General features: G+C 45.4%; 1 protein-coding gene across 1 annotated transcript in view; it reads left to right on the top strand.

Moving 5' to 3' along the window:
- The window catches only part of PCTP (phosphatidylcholine transfer protein), a 182,331-nt gene that overhangs the window by 105,434 nt on the left and 50,277 nt on the right, over positions 1–26,620 (top strand). The window contains exons 3-5 of the mRNA XM_069200015.1: positions 5,453–5,532; positions 7,849–8,020; positions 12,140–12,207. Coding sequence (XP_069056116.1) covers positions 5,453–5,532; positions 7,849–8,020; positions 12,140–12,207 — 320 coding nt within the window. The remainder of the gene's footprint in view (positions 1–5,452; positions 5,533–7,848; positions 8,021–12,139; positions 12,208–26,620) is intronic.

Raw genomic sequence — 26,620 nt, 5'->3', positions numbered from 1 at the left:
CATGTGCTGGTGGTACCCCAGTGTTTCAGAGCCTTCCTACTGGGTCTGGCCAGTGATGTGCCACTTGCAGGCCACTTGGGACAGGACAAGACCTTTGACAGGCTGGTCACCCACTTTTATGGGCTCCAAATGAGGAAGGCCTCACATGCATTCTGCAGGACCTGTCAGACCTGACAGGTAAGTGTTAAATCTGAGAAGAGGTGCAGGGCTCCTCTTGAATGGTTTCCTGTCATGAGCACCCCTTTTGAGCTGGTGGTCATTGACATTGTTGGGCCTCTGGATCCCAAGACAGCCATGGGCAACAGGTTTATCCTGTTCTTGGTGGATTTTGCCACCCAGAAGCTATCCCTCTGAGGACGGTGACTGCACCCACAGGGGCCAGGGCACTTATGTGGGTCTTTACCCGTGTGGGTTTCCCCAAGGAGGTGGTATCTGACCTGTGTACCAATTTCATGTCACTGTACATGAAGGCCATGCGGAAGGCGTATGGTGTATTCTACAATTTCACCATGCCTCACCACCCCCAAAGTAATGGGTTTGTTGAAAGGTTCAACCGCACCCTGAAGGGCATGATTATGGGTCTTTCAGAACCCATGAGGCATAAGTGGGACATCTTGTTACCATACCTGTTTGCTTACAGGGAGATACAACAGAAAGGGGTTGCATGCAACCCTTTTGAACTTCCGTATGGGCATCCTGTGAGAGGACCTCTCAGTTTGATGAAGAAGGGCTGGGATCAAGCTCCCAAAAAGCCATCCCGGGACGTATTCAGTTACTAGCTGGCCTTCAGGAACCTGACAGCCTGCTTCCGGAAACTCACCCAGGAGAATTTGGAGGCTAGCCAGGAGGACATGAAATGCTGGTTTGACCAGAATACACTCTGCTTGAGTTTCTGCCTGACCAGAAAGTGTGGGTGATGGCCCCAGTAAAGCCCTGTGCTCTCCAAGACTGTTGGTCTTTGCCATTTGAGGTGAAGGAGTGCAAGAGTAATGTCACCTACCTGGTGGACATGCAGACTCCTAGAAAAAGTTTGAAGATTCTACACGTGAACCACCTGAAACTACATTTTGAGAGGTCCGAGTTGACCATGCTCTTGGTCACAGATGAAATGGAAGAGGAGAGTGAACCTCTCCGACTTCCTATCTTCCAAAGAGCAGGATGGGTCAGTGGAGGGCGTGAACCTCTCCCCTACTCTGACCCTAGAGCAGCAGAGGGACTGTCGCCAGTCACTTACCCCTGGGGTCACCCAATGGTGCACCCATGACAATGACACTGGGGATAGCCTGCCTGTTAAGCACAAGTCTTACAGGTTGGCTGAGAGAGTGACGAACAGCATCAAGAAGGAAGTCTCTAAGATGCTAGAGTTAGGGATGATTGAGCACTCCAACAGTCTTTGGTTCAGCCCAGTGGTACTGTCCCCAAGGCTACCCCACCCGGTGCCACACCTGAACTTAGGTTCTGTGTAGACCACCGGGGGCTCAATCTCGTCAACAGGACTGGCGCTTACCCTATCCCCAGAGTTGATGAGCTCATTGACCGGTTGGGAGCTGCCAAGTTCCTCAGCATGTTTGATCTGATGTCTGGGTACTGGCAGATTGCCTTAACCGACGGGGCGAAAGAGAGGTCTGCGTTCTCAAAACAGAGGTGCACTACCAGTTTTGTGTCCTGCCCTTTGGGTAGAAGAATGCCCCTGCCGCATTCCAGAGACTGGTCAACAAGGTGCTGCCTGGGTTGGAGAATTTCAGTGCTGCCTACTTAGACGATATTGCTGTCTTCAGCTCCAGCTGGGAGGACCACTTGCACCACCTCCAGGACGTGTTACAGGCCCTGTAGGCCTCACTATCAAGGCCAGTGAGCATCAGATAGGGTAGGGGTCGGTGGTGTACTTGGGACACCAGGTAGGGAGTAGCCAGGTGGCACCCCTACAAGCCAAAATTGACAGCACTGTCGCTTGGGCACCCCACAAGACCCAGAGTGAGGTGAGGGCCTGTTAAGGACTCACTTGTTATTACAGGACATTCGTAAAAGGGTATGGCACCATTGTTGCCCCCTCTACAGAGCTGACTTCCAAGAAATAGCCATATCAGGTGATCTGGACCGAGGTGTTCCAGACTGCTTTTGACACCCTGAAAGAGCCCATGTGCACAGCACCCGTGCTCAAGGCTCCTGACTATTCCAAAGAATTTGTGGTGCAGACAGATGGTTCAGAGCATAGTGTGGGAGCTGTGCTCTCATAGCTAAACAAAGAGGGCCTAGATCAACCTATAGCCTTCATCAGTAGGAGGTTACTTTCCCAGGAACAGAGGTGGAGCGGAATTGAAAGGAAGCCTCAGATGGCTTATGCAGATGAGGGGTGAGAATCCTAAACTGTTGAGGTGATCCATCTCCCTATATGGACTTTACGGTGGAACACTAACCTGGCACAGAACATGCCAATGTTGATGGTACAGCCAGGTTCTTCCGTTTTAGTGATAAGAACTCCCTTGAGGTTAGGTAGTTCTCCCCACTTTCAGCTGAGAGGGGGCATGTGTTAGACCTCTCAGCTCATGGCGTGGTTTCCCCTGTCTTTTTGGCTCTGGCCTCCTGTTTTTTGATCCTGTGCTGAATTTTGTTTGTGCTGGCTTTAGGACTCTGGGCACTTTACCACTGCTGACCAGTGCTAAACAGCAAGTGCTCTCTGTCTAAATTGGATTGGTGGTTGTTTTTCCATGATTGGCATATTTGATTTATTAGTAAGGCCCTAGTAAAGTGCACTAGGTGTGCCCAAGGCCTGGAAATCAAATGCTACTAGTGGGCCTGCAGCACTGATTGTGCCACTCATATGATTAGCACTGTAAACATGTCTCAGGCCTGCCACTGCAGTGTCTGCATGTGCAGTTTTAAACTTCCAGTTCGACCTGGCAAGTGTTCCCACTTGCCAGATCCAAACATTCCCTTTTACTGCATGTAAGTCACCACTAAAGTAGGCCCAAAGCAGCCCTATGGGCAGGGTGCAGTGTACTTAAAAGGTAGGATATATACTGGTGTGTTTTTCATGTCCTGATAGTGAAATACTGCATAATTAGTTTTTCACAATTGCGAGGCCTATCTCTCCCATAGGGTTAGATGGGGATTGCCTTGAAATATCTTTTAAGTGCAGTTTCCTATTGGGAGCAGATTGAGATGTGGAGTTTGAGGTCTCTGAACTCACAATTTAAATATACATATTTTAGTGAAATTGGTTTTTAAACTGTAAGTTTGAAAATGGTGCTTTCAGAAAGTCAGCATTTTCTTGCTTAACCATTCTGTGCCTCTAGCTGGCTGTGGAATACATGTCTGGCTCAAACTGACAGTTGGGCTGCTTGTGAATTCACTCTAGACAGTCACACAGAGGGAGCTGAGGTGTGTCCTGCATAGCCTGATGGGTCTTCCTGGGCTAGGGTTGGAGGGAGGAGCTTACATCTGTACCTGAAAAGGCTGTGCCTGACCTTACACAAAGCAGTGGTCCACCCCCCCTAGAGTGTATCTGAGGCCAGGACAGGGAGAGACAGGGTCTTGTGCACTGCAAAGACGTTCCTTTGAAGTGTGCCTACTTCAAAGGCAGACATGAGTATAAGTATTGGACTGCTGACCCCACAACCTCAGAACACTTCTTGACTAAGGACATTCTGCCAGGAAGAAGAGCTGAATGCTGTAGGAGGAACCTCCCCACTGCCTGTTGCTTTGCTGTGCTGGCCTGCTGCTTGCTGCTTCTGTCCTGGGAGTGAAAGGACTGGACTTTCCTTTCTACATTCTGCTTGCCAAGGTTCTCCAAGGGCTTGAACTGAGCTTGCCTCCTGTTGTGAAGTCTCAGGGACATCAAAGACTTCATCTGCCAGTGCCTGGACTCTTCTGTTGAGAGTCCTGACTTGCCTAGTAGTGCCAAATCCAGTCCCTGGCCCTTGGAAGTCAAAGCTGGGGACCTGAAGTAAAATCCATGCACCAAGGCCATTGTGGCAGAAAAGTCAATGCAGCACATGCACCTCAGCTGAAAAACTGATGCATTGCCTGTCTCGCAGTTGCAGAATCGATACATCGCCTGTATCAGCGCAGATCCATCCTTGCCGTGTGTCTGGATTTTCTACGCATCATCCCTGGGCGTCATTTTCTACATCAACGCTGCACTGCAGTAAGGAATCGATGCATCACCAGCCCAGCAGGAAAAGAAAACACACATCACCCATCCGGCATAAAAAGAATCAACGCATCACAAACGCGGTAGGAAAATAATTCATGCATCGCCAGTCCAGTGGGGAAATAATCGACGTATTGCTTGCTTTTCTGGCGCATCACCAACTTTCTGGCCCGCAGCATCTTTGTTTGTGGCGCATCCAAGGTACTGTGTGTTACAAGGATACAACCACTGTATTTTCAGGGTTAAGACTTTTAAACCTTTAAAAGGTGATAACTTTATTTGTGTATGTTGGATTTTTGTCATTTTGGTCCTGTTTTACTCAGATAAATATTGACTATTTTGCTAAGATGGTTTTGAGTACTTTTGTGGTGTTTTCACTGTGTTATTACAGTATGTTGCCTCTGAGATAAGCCTGACTGCTTGTGCCAGGCTACCAAAGGGGGGTGAGGAGGGTTTATTTCAGCTGTGTATCTTCCTTACCCTGACTAGAGTGAGGTCCCCTACTTGGACAAGGTGTAAACTGACTGCCAACTAGAGACCCCATTTCTAACAAAAACCATAAAACAGTTATTGAGTGAACAAAACTGCTGAATGTCCCTGATTCAAGTGTGTTTTCAGGCATCAGTGTTCAAGTATATTCATTCTGGATCTGCTATAATTGCACCACTGTTTTTCAAAACTGCAAATGGACAAATTTAAGAGGGGGTTGCAGTGCCAAGTTAAAGGGTCGTCCACAGCTACAACTATATAGAAAAACACTTAATGCAGCTTGGTTACTTAAGATGAGCAAGCAATTGTGTTGTGTGACGGTTTACCTGCCACTCATTTTAGCAGTCAATTGCATGCGGACTATTTGAAACGTAGGTTATATATTCTTTTTAACTGTTTTTTGTCAACTTTTTATGTTTGCTCAGTCATGCTACAGTTGCTGTTATTAGGCGTGTTTTTATATTTGCAGATCCTATTGCTATTTGCTTCTTGTTTTTATGTGGTGATTATGCCATGATGGCGCACCGGTGATTACAAAGAGTTTGCATAGTGAAATGAAATAGACTGCAGCTTCTGTTTTTGTCATACAGTTGCGATCTAAAAGCTGCATTTTCTACTAATTTGAAGAGTTAGGATGTGTTCAGTGGGACTCATGGTGTACGTACAACACATAACGTGAAATAGAGTTGTTTATTGTCTGATTATGTGCACTTTTTTTTATCACTGTTCTATTAAGAAACTAACATACATTGACTCCACATTTGGTGGGTTTTGTTTTTAATTTCACTCTATATTTTCATTGCTTTTTAGCATTATATGAAACAAAATTTGAAGAAGGGACAGCAGTCTACTGGGAAGTGAAGTACCCATTTCCGCTATCAAACAGAGATGTATCCTTTTGTTCGGAATTAGGAAAAGTATTTTCAGATTGGATACAGTCCTGGAGATCGAAAATATAAGGGCATCAGTGAGTATCACCTGGGTGAATAAAGAGCAAGTGTCAGCCTAATATTACAGCACCACTGATGATTTTGCTATTGATATGAGTGTTCAACAGCATAGAGAGCTGACGGTGGAGACAGATGTGGTTATTATAGCATTCTGCCTATTTCTTATGTTGGTGTGCTTCTAGATGCACTTAGACATCACCAGGGTCATTTATAGGCTTCTACTAGCTAAAAGTACAGGATACAGGACATGGATGTAATAAAACCAGTATCCGAATTGCACCCACTCATGAGTCAAGTGGACTAATAATGAGTTTGAAATGGGAGCAGTTGTATTTGCGCTTAATCCTCCTACAACACAAACCTCCTATGAGAAGAGCTTGTCCACACCTCTAAATGAGTACCATTCGTGACCATAGAGGGAGTAAAAGGACAGCCCCCAGCAATTAGTTGTTGATTCAAGAGCTGGAGCACCCAGTCCTGCTTTGTGATCCTCAATTCATTGGTGAATAAAACCAAGATCCTCCCTCCGGTTGGAAGGTGATGGTGTACAGAGGAGGAGTAAAATAGACTTTAAGGCAGCAGATCGGCTAAAGATGGAGGAAAATGGAGCTCCTTTTGCTGCTTTTGGGGTTCCTACGCCCCATCTCAACAATGAAAGGACAGGTAGAACTCCTTTGAAGTCCAGACAGGAAAGGAAGCTTGCTGTCGCTGTGTGGGTTATCCCCTTAAGAAGCCCAGTATTGTCGGTCGAACTGTTTTGCTAGTAACACAAGGCCCAACTAAGGCCATTTCCATTAGTGAATCGTGGACCCCTGCTGAGAAACCTGTTGAATGCACCCAGGAGTATCTGCAGAGTGTGACCTCTATATGGCCATTGTCAGCAGAATACAGGTCACACTTCATAATCTCTTTGAAAGCATCTGCACCATTGCTCACCAAATCAGGGAAGAGTTTATGAATTTAGTTATAATTCTCACAGGGCATGTACCTAATACCCAAGAATGAAGGTCGCATTGGCAGTATGCCAGCCACGGGTTCAAGCCAGTTGGAATGATGGTCAGAAGCAGTTGTGAGTAAAGCACTGGGATTCTCTTTAGCTGAAGAATCTTGAACCACCAAAGACTCCAGTAAGGGATCCATTGACAAAAAACTTGGCACCAGGGACCTGGGCCTATTTATATTGTACAGTCTGTGAACTCAAGCTCAAGAAGGGTTTCTCAAAAACAGGTAATACAGGGTCCATAATTGCTTCATTGAATGGTGGGGGCAGGGATTACAGAGCCTCAGCTAGGGTCATCATAGCACATATACTTTCGTACTACTCAGGAGGTTACCACACTGCATGTCATCTTCATCCCTTTTATATCTTATTAGTTATGTCTGAGGTGTCAGTTTCTGCGCCGAAGAGTTCCTGCAGTAAATCAAATCTCAGTGCGCACCAAAGAAAATTACCCATTCATCACTGGTGATATTAGAGCAAACGTTTTTCTACGTGAGTGAAGTGGGTTTCCTGAATTACCCAGAAAGAGGACCATGTGAAGAAGGGTTGTTCTTTCCCCTGAAATGTCTCCTCTTTGCCTACATGCCGCATGAAGAGCAGTAGCCTCTAACTGGTTTCCAGCTCGTATCTTGTGTCTTATGACAAAAGACTTGGAGACTTTCAACAGCTTGATGGTACATCTTGAATGGCACTCAATGACTTGCCCGTACTTGAGGACCTCACTTACCAGGCCTGCACACAAAATAAACTTAATTCTGGTACCCTGGAACTACCTTTCAAAATATTCTTAAACAATCTTTTTCCAGGGTGTGGAACTTTATCCTTCGACCATTATGAGAGCTACATCCTATGGAACATTTAAAATAGTTACAGAGCCTCTTCTAAAGCATCATTTCCAAATATGAACGGCCCATGTTTGGGTCAAACATTGTCCTAAACCAAATTCTTCCCCATGTTCGCAGCCTGTATCACTATTCTGTATTTATTCCTCCAGATATGTTTAATCTGTTTCCACTTCTGTTGTATATTTCATGATAGTGCATGTTTTTCAACCCACATAACTTGACTGTGATTACTGATTCTTTTGATTTCTCTGCTGTATTTGAGCAAACATGAACAACTCGAGATCTGCTTTTCTATACAAAGTTTCTATTTTCTTGTTTTGTATTACTTTCTTTTTTGCAATCCATGATTGTTGTTCTGACAAGGGAATCCATAACATTGTTTTGTTTTACTATCCTTTACTTGAAATTCAGTATGTTTATGTTCGTGAGCGCCAAGATTTGAATATTGATGGAAGGAAAATATGGGTCATACTGGCCAAAAGTATCTCCCTCCCTGACTGCACAGAGAAGTCTGGTATCATCAGAGTAAATGGTTATAAACAAAGCCTTGCAATCGAGAGTGATGGAAAGAATGGCTGCAAAGGTAATCCACAATTTAACATGCTCAAAGGTTGCACATTGATTGAATTCCTTTCTTTCCAGATGATCTATGCAAGGGCCTGTGATTGCACCAGTTGCTTTGATAGAGTATGTTTGCTCAGCAGCTATTGGAAGACTTACTGTGGCAAATAGTGTCACCTTTTACTATAGTACTCAATCTCTGAAGAAGTTAACTTAGTGTTCTACCAATAGCGTTATCAGATCTTGGATCACATTTATTATATGTAATGTACATTTTGCTGTTGCAACAGTTTCATGCTGCACAAAACAGCTTTCCTTAATACCCAAAATGTAGTTGTTACTGCCAGGGCTATAGAATGCGGCATAATACGTTTCTGTTAATTTTAAAACATTTTATTAACATTTAAAAGAGGCACGAGGTCCAAGGATCACAATAACTCCATCACGATGAAGAACTGCCTTCTTAAAAATCGTATCACCAGATTTATGGATTCTGGCTAACAATAAAATAAAATACCCAAACTAATTTTGTTAGCAAAATGCAATGAGTAAAAGTACATAAAAATTAAGAAGTTTTTTTGATGTGTCAGGCAGTTCTCTGAAGGGTGGGTTACATATGGAATTAAAAAAATAAAATAAACAGCCAGTGAATGTCAACAATCCATGAGCAAACTAAAGCGCTTGATTTTTATCTTTCCAATATGTTAAAACAGTGAGAATTAGTTCCTGTTTTGTGGCTCTGGTTTACCACAAAAGCTACGCCACAATCCCTTCACGAGTGAAAAAGAACATAGTAGCTTCCAATGTCCCCTTGTGCTTCTTTCAATTCCTCCAAACTACGCTCAACAGAAACTTCATTCCGGGCTCTAAGGATGAATATCCCACCCGCACACAATATCATATTCTGTGGGTAGATGGACCATCTGTCCAACAGTTTTTACCATTGTGCCTTAGGTTCACCAAGAGGTCTGGCCTGGGTGGGTTTGGAAATGTTTCCCTCTCCTTTTCATCATCTGTTTCAATTCTCCATTGAAGGCAAACAGATGGCCACCTGCACCACTGGGAAGGTAAGGTGCGGAAAGGGATCATATGGTGTGAGCCACAGTAATCAGTCATATTAATTGCTACTTTTTTGGCAGGCAATGTGACACCTATTAAAATATGCATGAATGTAGTAGGTAGTGTTAATCGAAAACGTCTATGAATTTTGTAGTTCTTAGTTGTGCATGGGCTGTTAACGAACTACCAAATTATCAGTTAAAGCGATTTAAAAACAAAACACATTTTTTAAAATTATTTTTAGGGTCTAGCATGTGTAGGTGCAGGCTTCCTAGCTGGACCCAGAGGCTCAATTTTTTTTTAAAAGTGGGACACGTTAAAATGATGGTGTTTCTCATGATAAGGAACTCTGTAATTCTACAGGTAGTATAGGACATAAATCAAATAAATCATGCTGTAAGTGACATCCTGTTCATGTGGCTCTTATCCTGCATTCCAGGCCTGAACAGACCAGCAACCTCTTTTGCTTTTTGTGATGCTGAGGTAGGGTTTCATTCTGCGGATTAAAATTAACTCCAATGGTAACGGATCAAGACTAAGGTCCTCTTGTGTCCTCCTTTGGGGATTCGATAATTACTGCATCTCATGCAGATTATGGGTTTTCCACTTGTATACGCCACAATTTACCTGGAGAAAATTGCAGGGAATGCGGTGACAGCTGAGAAACGTATAATTTCGATCCCTGAGCAAAAGGATGTTTGATCAAGGATCAGAAAATAACTTGACACTCATAAAGCGGTTCTGCAGAGTTGTACAAGCCAACAGTTAGAAAATGTTGTTGTTACAAATGTGTTTATGTTTTGCCTATTTTACTATACAGACTGCCTTCATATAGAGTTCTTCAGTTTTGAAGGATAATTGTCCTTGCTCAGGTTTTGACAGATTTCGTGATTATCAGTCATATATAATTTCAGTGTAATGAATGGACGGCTAATTTCTGCCACCAATTGGCAAACTGGACTGGGATAAACCATTAGGATGACAATACCATGGAATGCACGCCCGAAATAATAGTGTCGCTGTGCAACAGTTATTCCGGATCCCTGTAGTTTTACATACATTTGATCAAAACATACAGAAGTGCCCAATATACAATTAAAACAGTTGACTCTTATAGCATGCTATAGTTATGTAACGTAGTGAACGAATTTTAGAAAACGAAATTATAAAGTTAACTTTTTACAGGGCAAGAAAGAAGCAACATCTTTCTGCATCTTCTTTTTATCAGGTTGATAACCAAAGAGAAAAGAGCAGCACAATTTTCTAATTGTACTAGTCTAGCTAATTTCATCATTGTAAGGAAAAATCCAGTGGCCTGGAAGTCTCCTCTAGAACTCAATATGAGGGGACACTAAGGGCCTAATTTAGAGTAGGATAGTTATTGGAAAGTGGGGAAAATATTAATCCCAGAAGAGAATTCATCATCGCAATTTCCTCCACCATACCATTGCTAGGCTGATATCACTTCATTTACACTTCAGAGAGGATTCCGTTACTCTTGTGTTCTAACTCAGTGCCTGATTTAGATGTTGGGGCTAATGGTCCTGCCACCCTCTTTTTGATTAAAAACCCGTCCACCACTGCAACGGTCCACCCACTGTATTTAGATGTTGGCGGTCCTACAGCTGAAAAGCCCACATTCGGCAAGAAACACTGCCCACATCGATGGCAGAAGAGGGATAAGTGGATGCTAGCGGGACCCCAGCCAACCTTACCACCGTGCAGATGTGGATGGGCCTCACCGCCAAGTACAAAGTGGCGGATTGGGAGGAATGGGGTTGAAAATTCACCTTTTTCCCCCCATTTCACTTCTGTCTATGAGTGGACACCTGACCACTGCAGGCATATACATGTCACAGTAATTTTTTTTAAGTCATCGTGACATTCATAAGTTGGGGACACGAGTGGGCCCCACAAGGATGGGGATACACTTGCACATCACACATATTGCACACATATGTCATTGTGGTGTCATCAGTCATTGTCAAATGAATCCTGGCACCACAATGATGGTACACTCACATTTGTCAACGGTGTCCATGTGTGGACTTTGCAAGGGGACCTGCACTTGTAAGTTTGTGCTATCTGTTTTATGTGAGCCAGTACATGTATAAGTGAGTGTGTGTGTGTATGTGGATTGGCTGGTTGAGGTGGAGGGAGCTGGAGTGGATAGTGTGGTTGTGTCAGTATGTGTGTTACTTGCATGTGATAACGATGTTGTGTATGTTGTGTTGCCGTGTGACACATTCAGGTGAGAGTTGTTGTTGTGGAGCAGATGTTGTTGTGATGTGCATTGCTCTGTGTGTGTTTGTGTTGCTGAGTGCGTAGTTGTGTTAGTTGTTGTGTCATTTGTGGGTGCAGTGTCAATAGTGTGTGTGTGTGTGTTGTGTCATGGGTGTATGTTAATATGTGTTTTCGGCATATACGGGTTGTGTTGCATTATAATTGTAATGGATGATGATGTGCTGTGAATTGTGTAGTGCGGGGGACACCTGTGGCTAAGGTACAGTGTGTGTCACTTACCTTTATTTCATAGCCCCTGCCATTATATGAATCCATTAGGTGCTGCCGCCTTCCTCCGTAATTAATCCATCACCAGTCATCCGGTTGCAGAGCTGTAACATCTAAATACAGTGGGTGGAACACCGTCGACTTGATGGTCTTTTCAGGTCCACCCCCAATGCAGCTTGGCAGTAACACCGCTAAGATCTAAATCAGGCTCTCAGTCATACTTTAATAAATGTTTGTCTGAGTGAAAATGAACCCTAAGTTGTGACATAGGACAGACTCCTTAATGCTTCACTTTCTCCACTTGTAATGGATGTCATCGTTATAATTTCAGTTTTGTCAAGCACCCCATTCCTACACAAGTTGTGCTCATATAGAATAAGGGAATTATCAACTGCTGTGCATAGCTAGAAAGATAGAGGTCCTGGAATTCAACAAGTTTGTCATTGTATTTTGTTGTATATTAATATTTGCTTGTAGAAAGTGACAAACATGTACTCACTTTCAATGTCTATAAGTTCTGTTATAAAACATTTAAAATATCCTACAATTAAATCAGATGATTTTTTTCTAGTGTACATGTACTACTTTGATAACCCAGGCGGAATGATTCCTTCTTGGTTAATTAACTGGGCAGCCAAGGTAAGAAAGAAGAAAATGATGAACTTGATAACTATTATATTATTATATTTTTTGCCTTCCAGTTTCTTGTTAATCAATTATGGTAAGCTCTTGGTAAAAAATATTATAGTAGTACTCAAGCTATCTTAACCTAGGGCGTGAAAAACTGAATTTAGCAATGTACTGAGTACAATTTAGGAGTCTGTAACTTTCTACCTATTCCTAAAAAGGAGACTAGAAATGGATAAGGAATTGCTGTTTGGAAGGGTTGTGTTCTTGGCGTCTCTTCTAAACAGTGATTCCGATCCATATGTCAGTGGTTTAGGGCCAAAATAGCAGTCATAAACCTGTAAAAAGTTTGCAATCCTCAAGTTGGGGTGGTAACCCATTTGCAAAAGGAAAATGTTAAAGTGTGTTTGGGAACAGGCAGTGGTCCACTGGACCTCTGAAGACATTAAAACAAACAAGAAAATGAAACCTTACTTTTTACATGCAGCTTGGTTTCCATTAAGGTCTACCACCATCCCCGTGATGGCATCCAATCATAGTGAGTCACAACTTGTAATCAAATTCATTAATGTTCTTTAGTTAGGTCAGATTCTGACCCATGAATATTCAGATTTTGAAGAAGTGACCTATTAGTACATAGATCAGTTCTTAAAAATCTATACTTGTCGCACAGTTACTGGTTGTAGCTTCCAACCAGCAATCAGTGATTTGCGACCATATATATATATATATATATATATATATATATATATATATATATACATACACACACACACACACATCTGGCCCCTTGTCTTTAAATAGTGAATCTTTTTGATTATTTCAATGAGCATTTCAATTACTACTTCAACCTACAACTTTCCCCCGTTTCATAAATCATACAGCACCTCATTACTAGGCCCTTTATAATTCCAGTAGGACAGGCAGGGGCGTAACAAAGGTCCCCCCACCCTACGCTGTGTGTGTGTGTGGGGGGGGGGTGGCTGATCTCCAAGGGGTCCCCTCAGCACATTACCTGGCCTGAGTGAGTTTGAAGCGGAGACCCCTCCATGTTCTTTGCAAGGGAACCCCCTCCGCTCCTCCAGTTTTGCTACGCCACTGGGGACAGGTAACAATAGTTACTGACCTCAGTGGGAAGACAGTCTTTCTTCTTTTGATCCAGATATTTCAGTTACTAGAAGCAGGCACAATATCTAAGTGGAAGCCTCAAGCTATATTAGAAATTATCTGTGGAATCAGACCCAGAATTACCAATGTCACCAGTATTTCCTCTTTTCTCTGGGAAACTATCTCCTCTTGTGTTTGCTCTTCATTGAAGCAGTTTTTATTGCACTGCATGACAAGTATGGAATTAACCACCCTTGAAATAGTAGAACAACACTTTTTAAAGAAATTTATGGCAGGGAGGAGAAGCTTATCAGTCAAGCTTGTAGACCAGACCTTTTACTGACAATTGTCTCAATAAACTTTTTATTAAAGATTAGTTAAAACCGTCCTCAATCAAGACTTGAAACTATCATATTTCATATTACATTGAAAAAACCCTTAAGAATGAAATTAAATAAATAAATGAATACATCTTGTTTATAAAATTGATAAGCCCAATTGAATACAGACTTAAAAGAAGATGCCACTATCGCTTGTCAGCACAGTCAATCAAAGTGCGCACAACACTGACCAAAACAAAAACTCAAGTTCACAATGTAAACAGGTTGTGAGAATTAATCGGGCTAAAGTTTCAAACAGCATCAGTTTGCCTTACTACCTCACCGGAAAAACCTCCAGATTGCAACCTTTTTTAGATACAAGATTTATTCCTTGATGATTGGCGTATAGTGGTAGAAGAGAATATTATTGTATGTGCTCTATTATTTTTATGTCCTGATGAGGACCCTGAAAACAGCAAGGAGTTAAAACACCATCAATGCCTTTCTAGCTGATTGGATACAAGCAATTATTGTGTTTTTTTGTTTTGACTTATTGTGGTCTTTTGTTATTTGAACTTTAAATCCAGCTCACGTTTTGTTAATCACTGTATATTATGTGTACTTGTATGTTAGTGTAACTCGTGGAGCCATTGTTAATCGTGTAAATGTGATTATTGAATAATTATTTTAGATTTTTCATTATATTGTGTGTTGGCACTTGTTGTTTGTTTGTTATACAATAATCCTTCTGGAACTATTGTGGTTAGGAACATTAAGAATGTAGAAGCACCTACAAACTAGTTACATATATTGAAAGTGTCATGAATCACTCAATCAATACTCAATCATGTATTTGTAAAGTGCCGCTTTGGGGGTGGCCAGGCATTCAGGTATGTTGCTGTGTGTCGATAGCTACTCCTCGAAGAGCCATATCTCTTGTTGAGAAGGATGGTGTTCGAGGTACGAAGGTGTGTGTGTGGGGGGGGTGGGGTCGTTCCCACGAGGTGGGAGAAGGAGCATCCTCCGCAGAGGCTGTGTCCAATTCTCGGGACTTGCACGAGGGCAAGAGTTGTTGAACATTGCTCTCTGATTGGCTGGTGGAAGGAGAGTCTGCGGTTGATAGGCTTGAATCCAATTTTGTGGAGCACTTTGTATACCATGGTGAGAGTCTTGAATTTGCACCTCTTGTGCACCGGCAGCAAGTTTAGACGTCTGAGGTGGGTGTGGTGATGTGGGTCCTTCTGGGGAGGACTAGGACGAGTCTTGCTGCTGAGTTTTGGATGGCCTGGAGGCGGTGGATGAGCTGGGTGGGGAGTCCGGAGTAGAGGGCGTTTCTGTAGTCTAGTATGCTGGTGATGATGGCTTGGATGACTGTCTTTCTGGTTTCAATGGGGATCCATTTGAAAATCTTCCGTAGCATACAGAGTTTGTGGAAACTGGAGAAGGCCACTGCATTTATCTGCTGTTTGAAGGTGCGTTTGCTGTTGATGATGATGATGCAGAGGATGCGAGTGTGATCCATTGGGGTTTGTCAGAGCATGTAGGGCCACCAGGAGTCGTCCCAAGGGGAGGGGTTGCTTCTGAAGATGATCACCTCTGTCTTGTCTGTGGTCAGTTTCTAGCAGTTTGATCTCATCCATTCGGCAATGTGTGTCGTAGCAGTGCTAAAGCTGCCTCTGGAAGTGGCGTGGTCTTCGGAAAAGGGAGAGTATTAGTTCAGTGTTGTCGGCGTAGGAGATGATGTTGAGTACATGTAATATGAACAATCTCGGTCAGCAGGGTCATGTAGACGTTGAAGAGGGTGAGGCTGAGAGAGGATCCCTGAGGGATTGCTCCTAGGTTCTGAAGTGAAGGGTAGGAGGCGTACCCTCTGAGTGCGGCCTGTGATGAAGGCGTGGATCCATTTGAGGGCATTGCTTTGAATCCCAGTTTGGTGGAGTCTGGAGGTGAGGATGAGGTTGAAGATGGTTTTGAATGGGGTGGAGGGGCCTAGGAGGGGTCTAGGAGGATCAGGGCTGCTTTCAGTCCATGGTTGAGGAGGGACCTGATGTCCTCCATTGTGGCAAAAAGGGCGGTCTCCGTGCTGTGGTTTGAGCGGAACCCACATTGGGAGGAGTCCAGTAGGTTGTGTCTTCCCAGGTGTTTGGAGAGCTGCTTGTTGATGGCTTTTTCCAGGACCTTTGCTGGGATGGGGAGTAGAGGGATTGGGAAGTAATGTTTGAGTTTGGTCGGGTCAGCGGAAGGGTTTCTTCAACAGCGGTTTGACCTCTGCTTGTTTCCATGCCTCGGGGATGGTGGCAGTCCTGATGGAGGTTTTGAAGATAGAAGAGAGGAAGCTGCTGATTTCCTTCTAACCCAGGTTGAAGACGTAATGTGGGCAAGGGTCATTGGGTGAGCCTGAGTGGCTTAAAGTTTCCTGTTTCCTGGATGGATAGTGGCTTCCAGTCCGTGATGAGGTGGCTGGGAGAGTCCTCAGATGGGGGTCAGTAGTTGTTAGATGCTGGTGGGTTGGGGGGAAAGTTTCTGTGGATGGCTGTGATTTTGTCATGGAAGTAGTCAGCTAGTGAGTCCCAGAGGGTCTGGGTGGGTTGGATTGTGTTTTCAGTTGCTGCTGGGAAGGAGAACTCTTTGACGACCTTGAAGATTTCCTTCAGGCGGGCAATGCTCTCCTTGATGCAGCTGCATGGGGCGACCTTTTTTGCTTCTCTACGGCAGAGATGATATTTGTTCAGCACATCTTTGAAGGTGGTGCGGGCTGCGAGGCCTTTAGTGTGATGCCACTATCTTTCTAGCTTTTGCATTTTCTATTGTGTGTGTGTAGTTCGGGGGTGAATCACTGTGTGGGCTTGCTGGATCTTCTGGAGGCGTAGCTCCTTGCAGGGGTGACTTTGTTGGCACCATTGATGAGCCATTCGGAAAGGTTGCTGGCATCTTCATTGAGGTTGCTGGAGAGGATGGGTTTGCTGAATTGGAGGGCGGTGGTCCATTGGGTCTCTGTGACTTTTCCTCATCCGCGCCTCTGGTCTGTTTGTTATGGTGAAGTGTACCAGGTAGTGGTTGGTCCATGTGAGCTCAATTGTGTGGGTGTACTTGATTTTTTCACTGACTGGGAAGATGGGCTCCAGGGTGTGGCCTGTGTTGTGAGTGGGGCTCGTGACTAGTTGTTTGAATCTGATGTTTCTTAGGTTGTCTAGGAGATTGGTGATGTTGTGCCCCTGGGGTTGTCTAAATAGAAATTTAGATCTCCTAGGAATATGTAGTCTGTCGAGTTGATGGCTAGGGGGGCAATGAGTTCAGCGATGGTCTTGCAGAATGAGATCGGGTACCAGGGGTCTGTATGCGAGAGCTCCTCTGATGGTTGTTCTGGTGTCAGTTTGGATTAGGAGATTTGGGTGTTCCATAAGGTGGAACTCTTCTTCGATGGTGGTGCACGAGAGGTTATCCTTGTGCATGATGGCGAAGCCTCTTCCGTGCTTGTTGTGGCAGACTTTGGGGATCAGTTTGTATCTTTGTGGGGTCGCGCAGGTGTATGTCAGGGGTGGAGGTGGGTGGGAACTAGGTCTCAGTGATGAACATCAGGTCCGGCGGCAGCCTGGATACGGTGTCTGAGATTTCCATGACGTGTTTGCAGAGGGATCTTGCATTGATCAGCAGGCACTGGAGTTGTTTCCTTGGTTTGAAGGGCAGCAGTGCGGGTGTGGTATGAGTCTTGCTGTTGCAGGTAAAGTGGCATTGGAGGTAGGTGAAGGGTCCGACAGTTATCTGGGGGAAGGAGATGCAGCAGTTGCTGCCCCAGTTCCTGGATGCCAGGGCCCGGAGATTGGAGGCAGAGAATCGGTGGATCGTGGGAGAGGCAGGATTCCTGGAGCTGGGCCCAGTCCTGGCGCATACAGGTGCAGATGGGCCTGCCGATGGCACACCAGCTGCACATGCCCGCTGCACATGCCCGCTGCACGACTGCATTGAGTAGGTCCTGGGGTGGGAGGGCATTATTGGCGGGAGGTTGGGAAGAGGTGGGTAGAAGACAAAGAGCAGGAAAACGGCAGGGGAGGTGGAAGGGGCCTGAAGAATGCAGTGACAGCACATAGCAAGGAGCAGCAGGGCCAGGCAAACACAGTCGGGCCAGATGAGGCACAGCGGGGAACTTGTCAGGTCCTGTTCGGCAATCATGGATGGAAATCAATGCATTAAAATCAGGCAAATGTAAAAAAAGAACTAACCATGATACAAAACATTCAAAAGCAATTTCACTCCGGGTGCAAGACAGTTTCATAAAAATTGCAATGTGCAAAATTGAAGCCCCAAGGGGACACTTTGCACTCAGCACATGCTGGCATTTTGAAGCAGTTTATGTGCACATGGTGGCACCTGCCAGGACGTTTTATACCTTAAGAGTGTCATATATGGCTGTCTGTGCTCTAAAGTCCAAGGGAAGCACCTACCAAGTCATTGCATATGTTAAAAATGTTGTGGATGGGAGTCGCTGCTCTGACATTTGTCCTAAGGTTAATATACTTTATCATATGTTAACGGCAGCACACGAGAGAATGCTACATAATTCCACTCCGCATAATTTCACTCCAGTCTACCCAAAAGAAATCCACACCACACAATTCCATACCAAACTATTCCAAACAACCCCACACAATTCGACACCAAATAATTTAATGTCATATAATTCCACCACACAGCACATAAATTCCACACCAAATAATTCCTCTCCATGCCACATAATTCCACTCCACAATACATAATTCCACACAACACAGCACAATTTCACACAACACAATCCTACACCTCATAACTTATATCCACATAATTGAAGCTCCATGCCATACATTTACAGTGAATGTCAAATTCGACATTTTAAACATACAGTATACAAGCAGCCATACTTGCATAAATCAACCAAGCTTTTGTCTTAATTTTTTCATGCAAACACTTAGGGGGTCATTACGAGTTTGTGACTGCCATGATTGCGGCAGCGGTCATACTGCTGACGGTCCAGCGGTAAAGGCCGGCATATTATGACCATGGCCGTGTTCCTAACAGAACACAGCCAAACTACCACCAGTGCAGTTAGGCCGCCACGGACGGCGGTGGCACCTTCAGATCCGCAGGTACCATGTTTCTGCCAGACACATTACAAGGCTGCACACCACCAAGGTTTTCTTTGTGGTCACACTGCCACCAAAACCCTGGCAGAAACCAACAGAATAAAAGGAGACACTCAATTTCAGGAAGCCATACCCGTTTGTAGCCACCATGGAACCTGAACTCTAAGTCCTCTCACTGCTCCTGTTCACACAACAACTCCGAAAACAGCAACTGCAACAAAGACACTGCCTGCCTGCCTGCAGTGAGCAAAGTAAGTAAACCCACCTAGCATACATTGGAGGGGAAGGCATTAGTACACGTGCACACAACATTCACAGCTGGAACGGCTTACGACCGCCACACTCACACACACGTAACCACACACCCATACGAACACACACACCCACACACACACATATTACACACACACGCTCACCCAAACTACACACACCACGACCAACACACACATGCCATACACACACCATCCTGCACACACACATCACCACCACTGTCTAAAGCAATCATACACAACACCATGAGTCACGTAATGACATCACAACCGCAACTACACAAAAGCTTTGGCAAGCAATGTCACTGCACACCTGCATATGACAGCACATACTGACAACACGTAACAGCTCCACACAACTTATCAACACTGTCATAAAACATTTCATATGTCACACTGCACCCAAAAAACACACAACACATATGACATAGCCATCATCACACACACAGACACACTCACAACAACCACACAAGGGTACACAACACCACCATAACACATGGCAACACAAACAATACTCAATTTAGCTACACACATGCATGTACCAAGCACACACCCTACACACAATACAAAGCAATGAAAGTGGGACCAGTGGCATGGCCACACACACACACACACATGTAGTCCAGGCTCAACAGCTAGCACAACCAATACACACACAGACACACCAAAACCCACAAACACTGAACAGCCATGTAGAAAATAAGGCAGGACAAGTATGCTTCCCTCGAATCCAACACTAGGTTGACCCAGATGTATTGTGAAGGGGAACTATAATCAAAATAATTAACTGTTTACAATCATAAAGCCAATGGCAAGTCCAATGTTCCTCCTTCCAAAGGCACAGGGTAGGGGCATCAACTGGGCATCAAGGCACCTCAGGTATTAGGGTGGAGTGTGGAGGGGCATTGGGCTTGGGGGGGCTTGACTTAGGCATTTGAGGGGCAGACTTCTTGGCAGGGGGAGGGTCATGGGCACTACCGACGGGGCAGGGGAGGACTTGAAGGTGGAAGGGCTTGACTTGGGGAGGGACACAGAGCTCTTGGGGGCTTCACGGGGTGGGAAAGGGGTAGGTGACAGGGAAAACACAGCGATGAAACACACAGGGCGGCCATGGCAAAAGGGTTTGGGAATGGAGGGAGTGTTTGTGTGATGTGTCTTGGTGGATGTGTTTGGTGCAGGTGTGCGTGGAATGCTTTTGGGTGCTGGGTGTCTGCTGGGTGGGTGAGTGCAGGCCTTTAGATGTCTTGGGAGGTGCAGGGAGAAGCCATGGTGGATGGGTGACTGTTGGGATGGTGTCTGCAGGTATGGTACATGTGATACATGTGGGGGTGTCAGTGGTTGTGGTCGGTGTGGATGTGGTGACAGGGTGGATGTCTGCAGTTCTGATATTGGGCTGAATGTGGGTAAGATAGGACTGGTGGCTGGATCCGTGAATGATGGTGTGGTGGCTACAGGTGTGTCTGAAGTAGTGACTGTGAAGGAGGGGTGGCAGGAGAGTCAGTGCAGGGAGTGGATGTTGTGTTTGCAGGTGGATGTTGCTTCTGTGCCTGTCAGTGGTGGGTCTTGTGGTGCTTGTGTTTGTCTGCGCTACCCTTTTCTGTTGAGGTGGATGCATGCTTGTATGTACGTGTGCTTCGAATGGGTATTGGTAGAGGGGCTTGGGATTGTGTAGAGGTAGTTGGGGGGGCATGGAAGAGAAAGGGACACTATCTGTCATCAGAGTGGAGGCCAGAGCCTGAAAGTATCTCTTCAGGCCAGTTATGGCACCATGAATGTCCTCCAGGAACGCATTGCTCTGTTGTACATAAGCTGGCAGTCCCTGGATGACATTATCGATGGTCGACTGAGATGGACCTCAGGAGGTCAATAGCCTCCTCACTGAGGGAAGCAGGGCTGACTGGGGCAAGGGCAGAGGTGCCTGTGGCGAAGGAGATGCCCACCCTCCTGGGTGAGTGGGCACGGGAGCAACTGGGAGGGCAGTAGTAGTAAGGGGGGTGGTAGACAAAGATGGGTCCACCACCACCAGGGAATGTTCACTGGAGGAGAATTCTGAAGAAGTGGTAGATCTGGTCTCCCCTGTGGCACTTCCCTCGCCCTCTGTCCCACTGGGTCCTTTTCTTGCGCTGGTGCCAGCTTCCTGGGTCCCGTGGGCTGCTGCCTCCCCACTCGCCTATGCCCCTTCTCCTTTGTCAGATGATGCTGATGCACAGAGAGAGAAAGAGAGAGAGAGAGAGAGAGAGAGAGAGAGAGAGAGAGAGAGAGAGAGAGAGAGAGAGTGAGAGAGAGAGAGGGAGGGGGGAGAGAGACAGATAGAGGAAGAAAGGGCAACATATGCCTCCGATAAACACAGCAAAACATGGTAAATTGTGACATTACTTATCATAGCTAGGCAGTGGCAATTACCATTACACTTCATCTATATCATGTATTTACATTTCACTTCTAACCACACCTGTATGCCATCCATCAGACCTATATCAATACCTAAGTAGGAAAGCACTACTGGAGTCAATCCAAAGATGCCACCCAAAGCCCTTTATGCTGGCATAGCATGGGCTGGATGCACAATCAATAGAATGCCTGGATACACATTTTACTTCTCCATACCCCTTTCACCCATATGATGTAAAGCTGCCTGAACACAACACATCAGGCCTCTACAGTTACAATACCTGAAACATCCATGTCCTCTGTGACATGTCAGTCACAGTGAAGACAACTCCACTCAAAGACCACACTGCACCTACCTGTCATATTACATGGCTGGTCACTCAGGACAGTGATGCCATAATGGAGAACAACTCTGAGTTAGCCAAAGAAGTCAAACGCCCAAACAGTTCACATGTGATGTGTACCATGTGAATCTTTGGTATAGTCATGTGATCAGCCAGACCCTATCACAGAGCCAGTGCAGCCATTTACACATCCCACTACCACAGTCCTAAGTGCACCAACAATGGGCCATGTACCACATAAAACACATCCATGCACATCCACTGAGGCAATATCAATACAAAAGTACAACTGAAACACACCATGACAACTCCAGCCTCACACACACCATTCCACATTTTGCAAAACCTGTCACAGAGGCCAGACAACACACATCTCAGAGGTCAACGTTTAGCATTCATTAGGCACACATGGACAAACACCACTGGCTGTGCACCCATTTACACATCCCACTACCACATAAGGCAGCCTGAGGAGACTGAATCCAAATTGTTAAGCACATCAGCACACCATGTGTCATGCTAAACCAAACCACTCATAATCTGCCACTACCTATTGCCCTAGTCAATCTGTAATAGTCACAGGCCATTAGATGTGCCCCCAAACTTCCATCTTGACAAGATGTAGGCAGTAACTTAGCATTGCAGCATAGAAATTGCTAGGGCTTTGTCATACATGCCATGTACACACCATGGTGACAATTTAGGGATCACCCAGGGCACTTCATAACTCTTGTACCATCCCATGGGTTTGAGGGCCACATCCCCCTAAGTATAGGTCCTAGGAATGCATGATCTTTGCAATGAGGCCACAAATGCCAGTATCCCAGTTTGGCTACATTCACATACCCTATAGTCAACAGATCACTCATATACGCCTAGTCAGCTATTGGGCCTATACTCCTGTCCCATGAGGGCCATTGCTGTGGTGGAACTGTATTAGCAGCACTATAACCTGTCAATACCAGATACAGTACATGATGTACATAGTCCCTGTGATAAAAAGAGAGTCACACAGTAGCATTTACAGGTTGGCAATACATATGGGATTGACCTGACACCTCAGAGCCACTAATGCAGATGAATGGAGCTGGTGGTACACAATGCTTAGATTGATCCAAATACTCACCTCCATTACATGGCCAGGATGGAGTTAGACATGTGCGTATGTCCTCCCTGCATATCCACATTACAGACATGGAGAGGAATGTAAATGTGAGATGTACATCCACTGACAGGTCAACATGGCAACACATCTACTAATGATATTCTGCTCGGTTGCCAAATATCCATTACCAATTGCCATTGAACATGTACCATAAATGACAATGTCAAATTGCCTGCAGTGAGGCACCCAGTCCCATTTCAGGGCGGCCAGGTTACAGTATACAGCAACCCTGGGAGAGAGAGGCATAACATTCCGGCCTATCGTCTGAATCGTCACATCCTCATGGATCTTTGTACCCAGTTGGAGCCAGAACTCTTGCCTGCCATACGTAATCCTTATGCCATCCCTCCCACAGTCCAAGTCCTGTCAGTGCTACACTTTCTTGTCACAGGCTCCTTTCAGAATACAGTGGGCTTGGCAGCAGGGATGTCACAGCCCATGTTCAGTCTTGTGTTGAAGAATGTACTGTGTGCTTCCTTTAAACACCTGGACAGCTACATCGGGTTCCCCCAACGTGCGGATTTGGCTTAAATGAAGGCAGACTTCTATGAGATGGGATGCATCCCTCATGTGATAGGGGCCATAGATGGCACTCACGTAGCTTTGGTCCCTCCCAGTGCCAATGAACAGGTATATGGAAAACGGAAAAGCTACCACTTCATCAATGTTCAGGTGGTTTGTGTGACAGACCGGTACATCTCCCAAGTGACAACCAAGTTTCCAGGATCTGTGCATGACCCCTTCATTCTGAGGAACAGCAATGTCCCACACATGCTGGCACCTTTAGAGAGAGCGAGGGCTTGACTTATTGGTGTGTATGCAATTGGATGTGTGTTTCAGTTTTGGCACCTGTCATCACAATCTTCCCTGTGTCCGTACCAGTATTGTAACAGGTCTCACGTCTGTGCACACAGGTGACCCTGGCTATCCCAACCTTCCCTGGCTGTTGACACCAGTGAGGTATCCTGCCACGGAAGGGGAACTCCATTTCATTGAGGCTCAGGGCAGGACGAGGCATGTAAATGAAAGCACATTTGGCCTACTGAAGGCAAGATTGAGGTACCTGGACCCTTCTGGAGGTGCCCTACTCTATACTCCCCAAAAGACATGCCAGATCATAGTTGCCTGCTGCATGCTTCACAATCTAGCCCTGAGATGTCAGATACCATTACTAGCTGATGACGAGGAGGCAACTGCACCAGTGACTGGTGATGCAGACATGGAAAGTGATGAGGAGGCAGATGAGGAAAGTGCAGCTGGCCATGAACAGAGCTCATCAATCAGTACTTCCAGTGACATAAAGGTATGTTATGTGTGTACTTGTGAGTGTTGTATTTCCACATTGTTTGGTGTCATTGGTCATCCTGATTTGAATCATCAGTGGTGGTGTAATGTGCTCCTGTCCTTATATGTGTGTTGTGGGAGGTGACTGGTTGCATTTAAGGTGCAGAGTTACAGTGTCTATTCTCTTTGCAGGTTGCAACTATCACATCTCCTATGGACATGCCTGTATTGTTCTATGTGTCCAGCATTCTCCTGTACTCATGTCATTTCAGCAAGTTACTGTGTACGGTGAAACTTTGCCTCACCTACATATTGCTTGAGGCATTCATTTTCAATAGCCTTTGGTAACTGATTACAGAGTAGAGATTATGCCATGACATATGCCTGCTACAGTGTTATGTGATGTATTCCGCGAGACAGATGATGTAAAAGTGACATCTGTTGTGCCCTGGTTAGTTGGCAATCGACACTGGGCACAACAACTATGAACTACATATGTGCTTTGTGTGCCACAATGCCTACTATCCTGATGGACGTATCTGTCATGGTGTTTTTGCAGGTTGCATCAGTGGATATGCTCTGGTGTGTGACTGGACTAGTGACTACCTTACATCTGCCCTGGGACATGTCTGTTCTATGCCTCCTCAAGAGGATGCCTCCCTCTGTTGTCCATTACACTGCCTCTTGGTTTAGGGAGCCATACCCACATTCCATATTGCTGACCAAATTTTTTAATGGTACACATAAAGACACTTATGCATTTGCTGTGATCTACAGTGTTTATCGTGCATTAATTGTCACACAGGGGATGAGTGAGGTCATGGTGGTTGAAATCATCAGTGTAGTTGGCACAGATGTAGGTAGCACATGCCCATTGTCCAAGGGCCATGGAAAAATTGAGAAATGTCATTGTACAGTCAACAGAGTGTCTCAGTGGCACACAAGGGTGTACACACCAGGAGATGGTCACTTCCTGGCATTGGGTTTTGTCTTAGCATCTACTGCAGCTGGATGTCTGGATGGGTGTCCACATTTGCAGGGGGTTCTTCAGCTACAGATGGAAGGGTGTCTATAGGCTGAGGTTCCCCTGGCAAGGCCACCATTCCACTAGCTGCGACATATATTGAGGCCTCAGATGTGCTGTGGATCGTGGAAGGGGCCTGCTGGTGGGTGGAGAAGCATGCAGGGAGGTGTTTATGTCACTGACCACTCCTGCAATGCAGGCCATGGTGACATTGTGGGCCTGCCACTGCTGCATGACCTCCTGGTAGTATTACCTCTGCAGCCTTTTGTTTTCCCCCAACATGTTGATGATCTGGCCCAACCTGTCCTGAGATTGATGGTATGCCCCCAGGACTTGGGAGATGGCTTCCTGGTCAGGTGACTGCCTTGAGTGCCCCTTCCTCTGGCCCACTGCACTCATGTGCCTGTGCCTCTCGCACAGTGTGCCTACTCCCAGTACGAGCAGGACCTTCATTGTCTTGGGTGTGGGGGGTTGACTCAGATCCCTGTACTGTGGGGCACACTATTGATTGAACAGTCCTTGGGACACAGGTTTGGGGGTGAAGGTTTGCCTGTGATGGTGGTGGCACAGTGTGGAGGGCGGGGGGTGATGTGGGCAGAGTGAGGCTGGGAGTGGTAGACTGACCAGGGTTGCTAGATGGTCCAGGTAGGTTGTCACTGTCCACACCTCCAGCGGCATTGTCCTCACTGGGGCCTTCATCCTCAGAATGGATGCCAATCTCTGGTATCCTCTTGATGATGGCACTGGCAGGGGTACCTGTGGATAGAGTGGAGAGGGTTACATTGTGGAGGGATGCATTGTTGTGTCTTTGTGTGATAGGTACAGTGGCTTTACTTGTTTCCCCACAATGGCAATAACAGGTGCTGGCAGTTTGTGATTGTTGGATTGTGACATTTGTACCATGCTCCATCTGGGTTGTTGTTGGTTAGGCGTGGTAACTTTAGGTCGGTGGGTGTTAGACTTTGCATCCTTGGCGTGGTCTCCCCTAACTTTTTGCCTCTGTTACCCAGGTTGTTGATGTGGGCTGGACTCTGACTCTGTTTTTGCTGTTTTTGTTACTCTGGGCACTTTACCACTGCTATCCATTGCTATAGTGCAAGTGCTCGTTTGTAAAATGCATGTGCAATTGACTTTCCATGATTGGTGTTGGAAAATGGGTTATTGGTAAGGGCAGGTAGGTACCTACACCTAGCAACAAGCCACTAACCTCCACCTAGTTACAGTTAGGTCTCAGTAAATTAATCCCAGCTCAACCCTTGGTAGCTTGGCAACGAGCGTCAAGGCTTAACTTAGGAGACAGTGTGTAAAGCATTCAAATATCACAAAACAGTAATTAAATAAAACACAGGAAACAGTTTAAAAATCCAAAACCAATTTATAAAAATAGTTTATATTTTTATCTTT

Source organism: Pleurodeles waltl, chromosome 7, assembly GCF_031143425.1.
Source record: "Pleurodeles waltl isolate 20211129_DDA chromosome 7, aPleWal1.hap1.20221129, whole genome shotgun sequence".
Taxonomy (NCBI): Eukaryota; Metazoa; Chordata; class Amphibia; order Caudata; family Salamandridae; genus Pleurodeles; species Pleurodeles waltl.
Note: the sequence above shows the minus strand (reverse complement) of the source record. Positions and strands in the feature narration are given on the sequence as shown.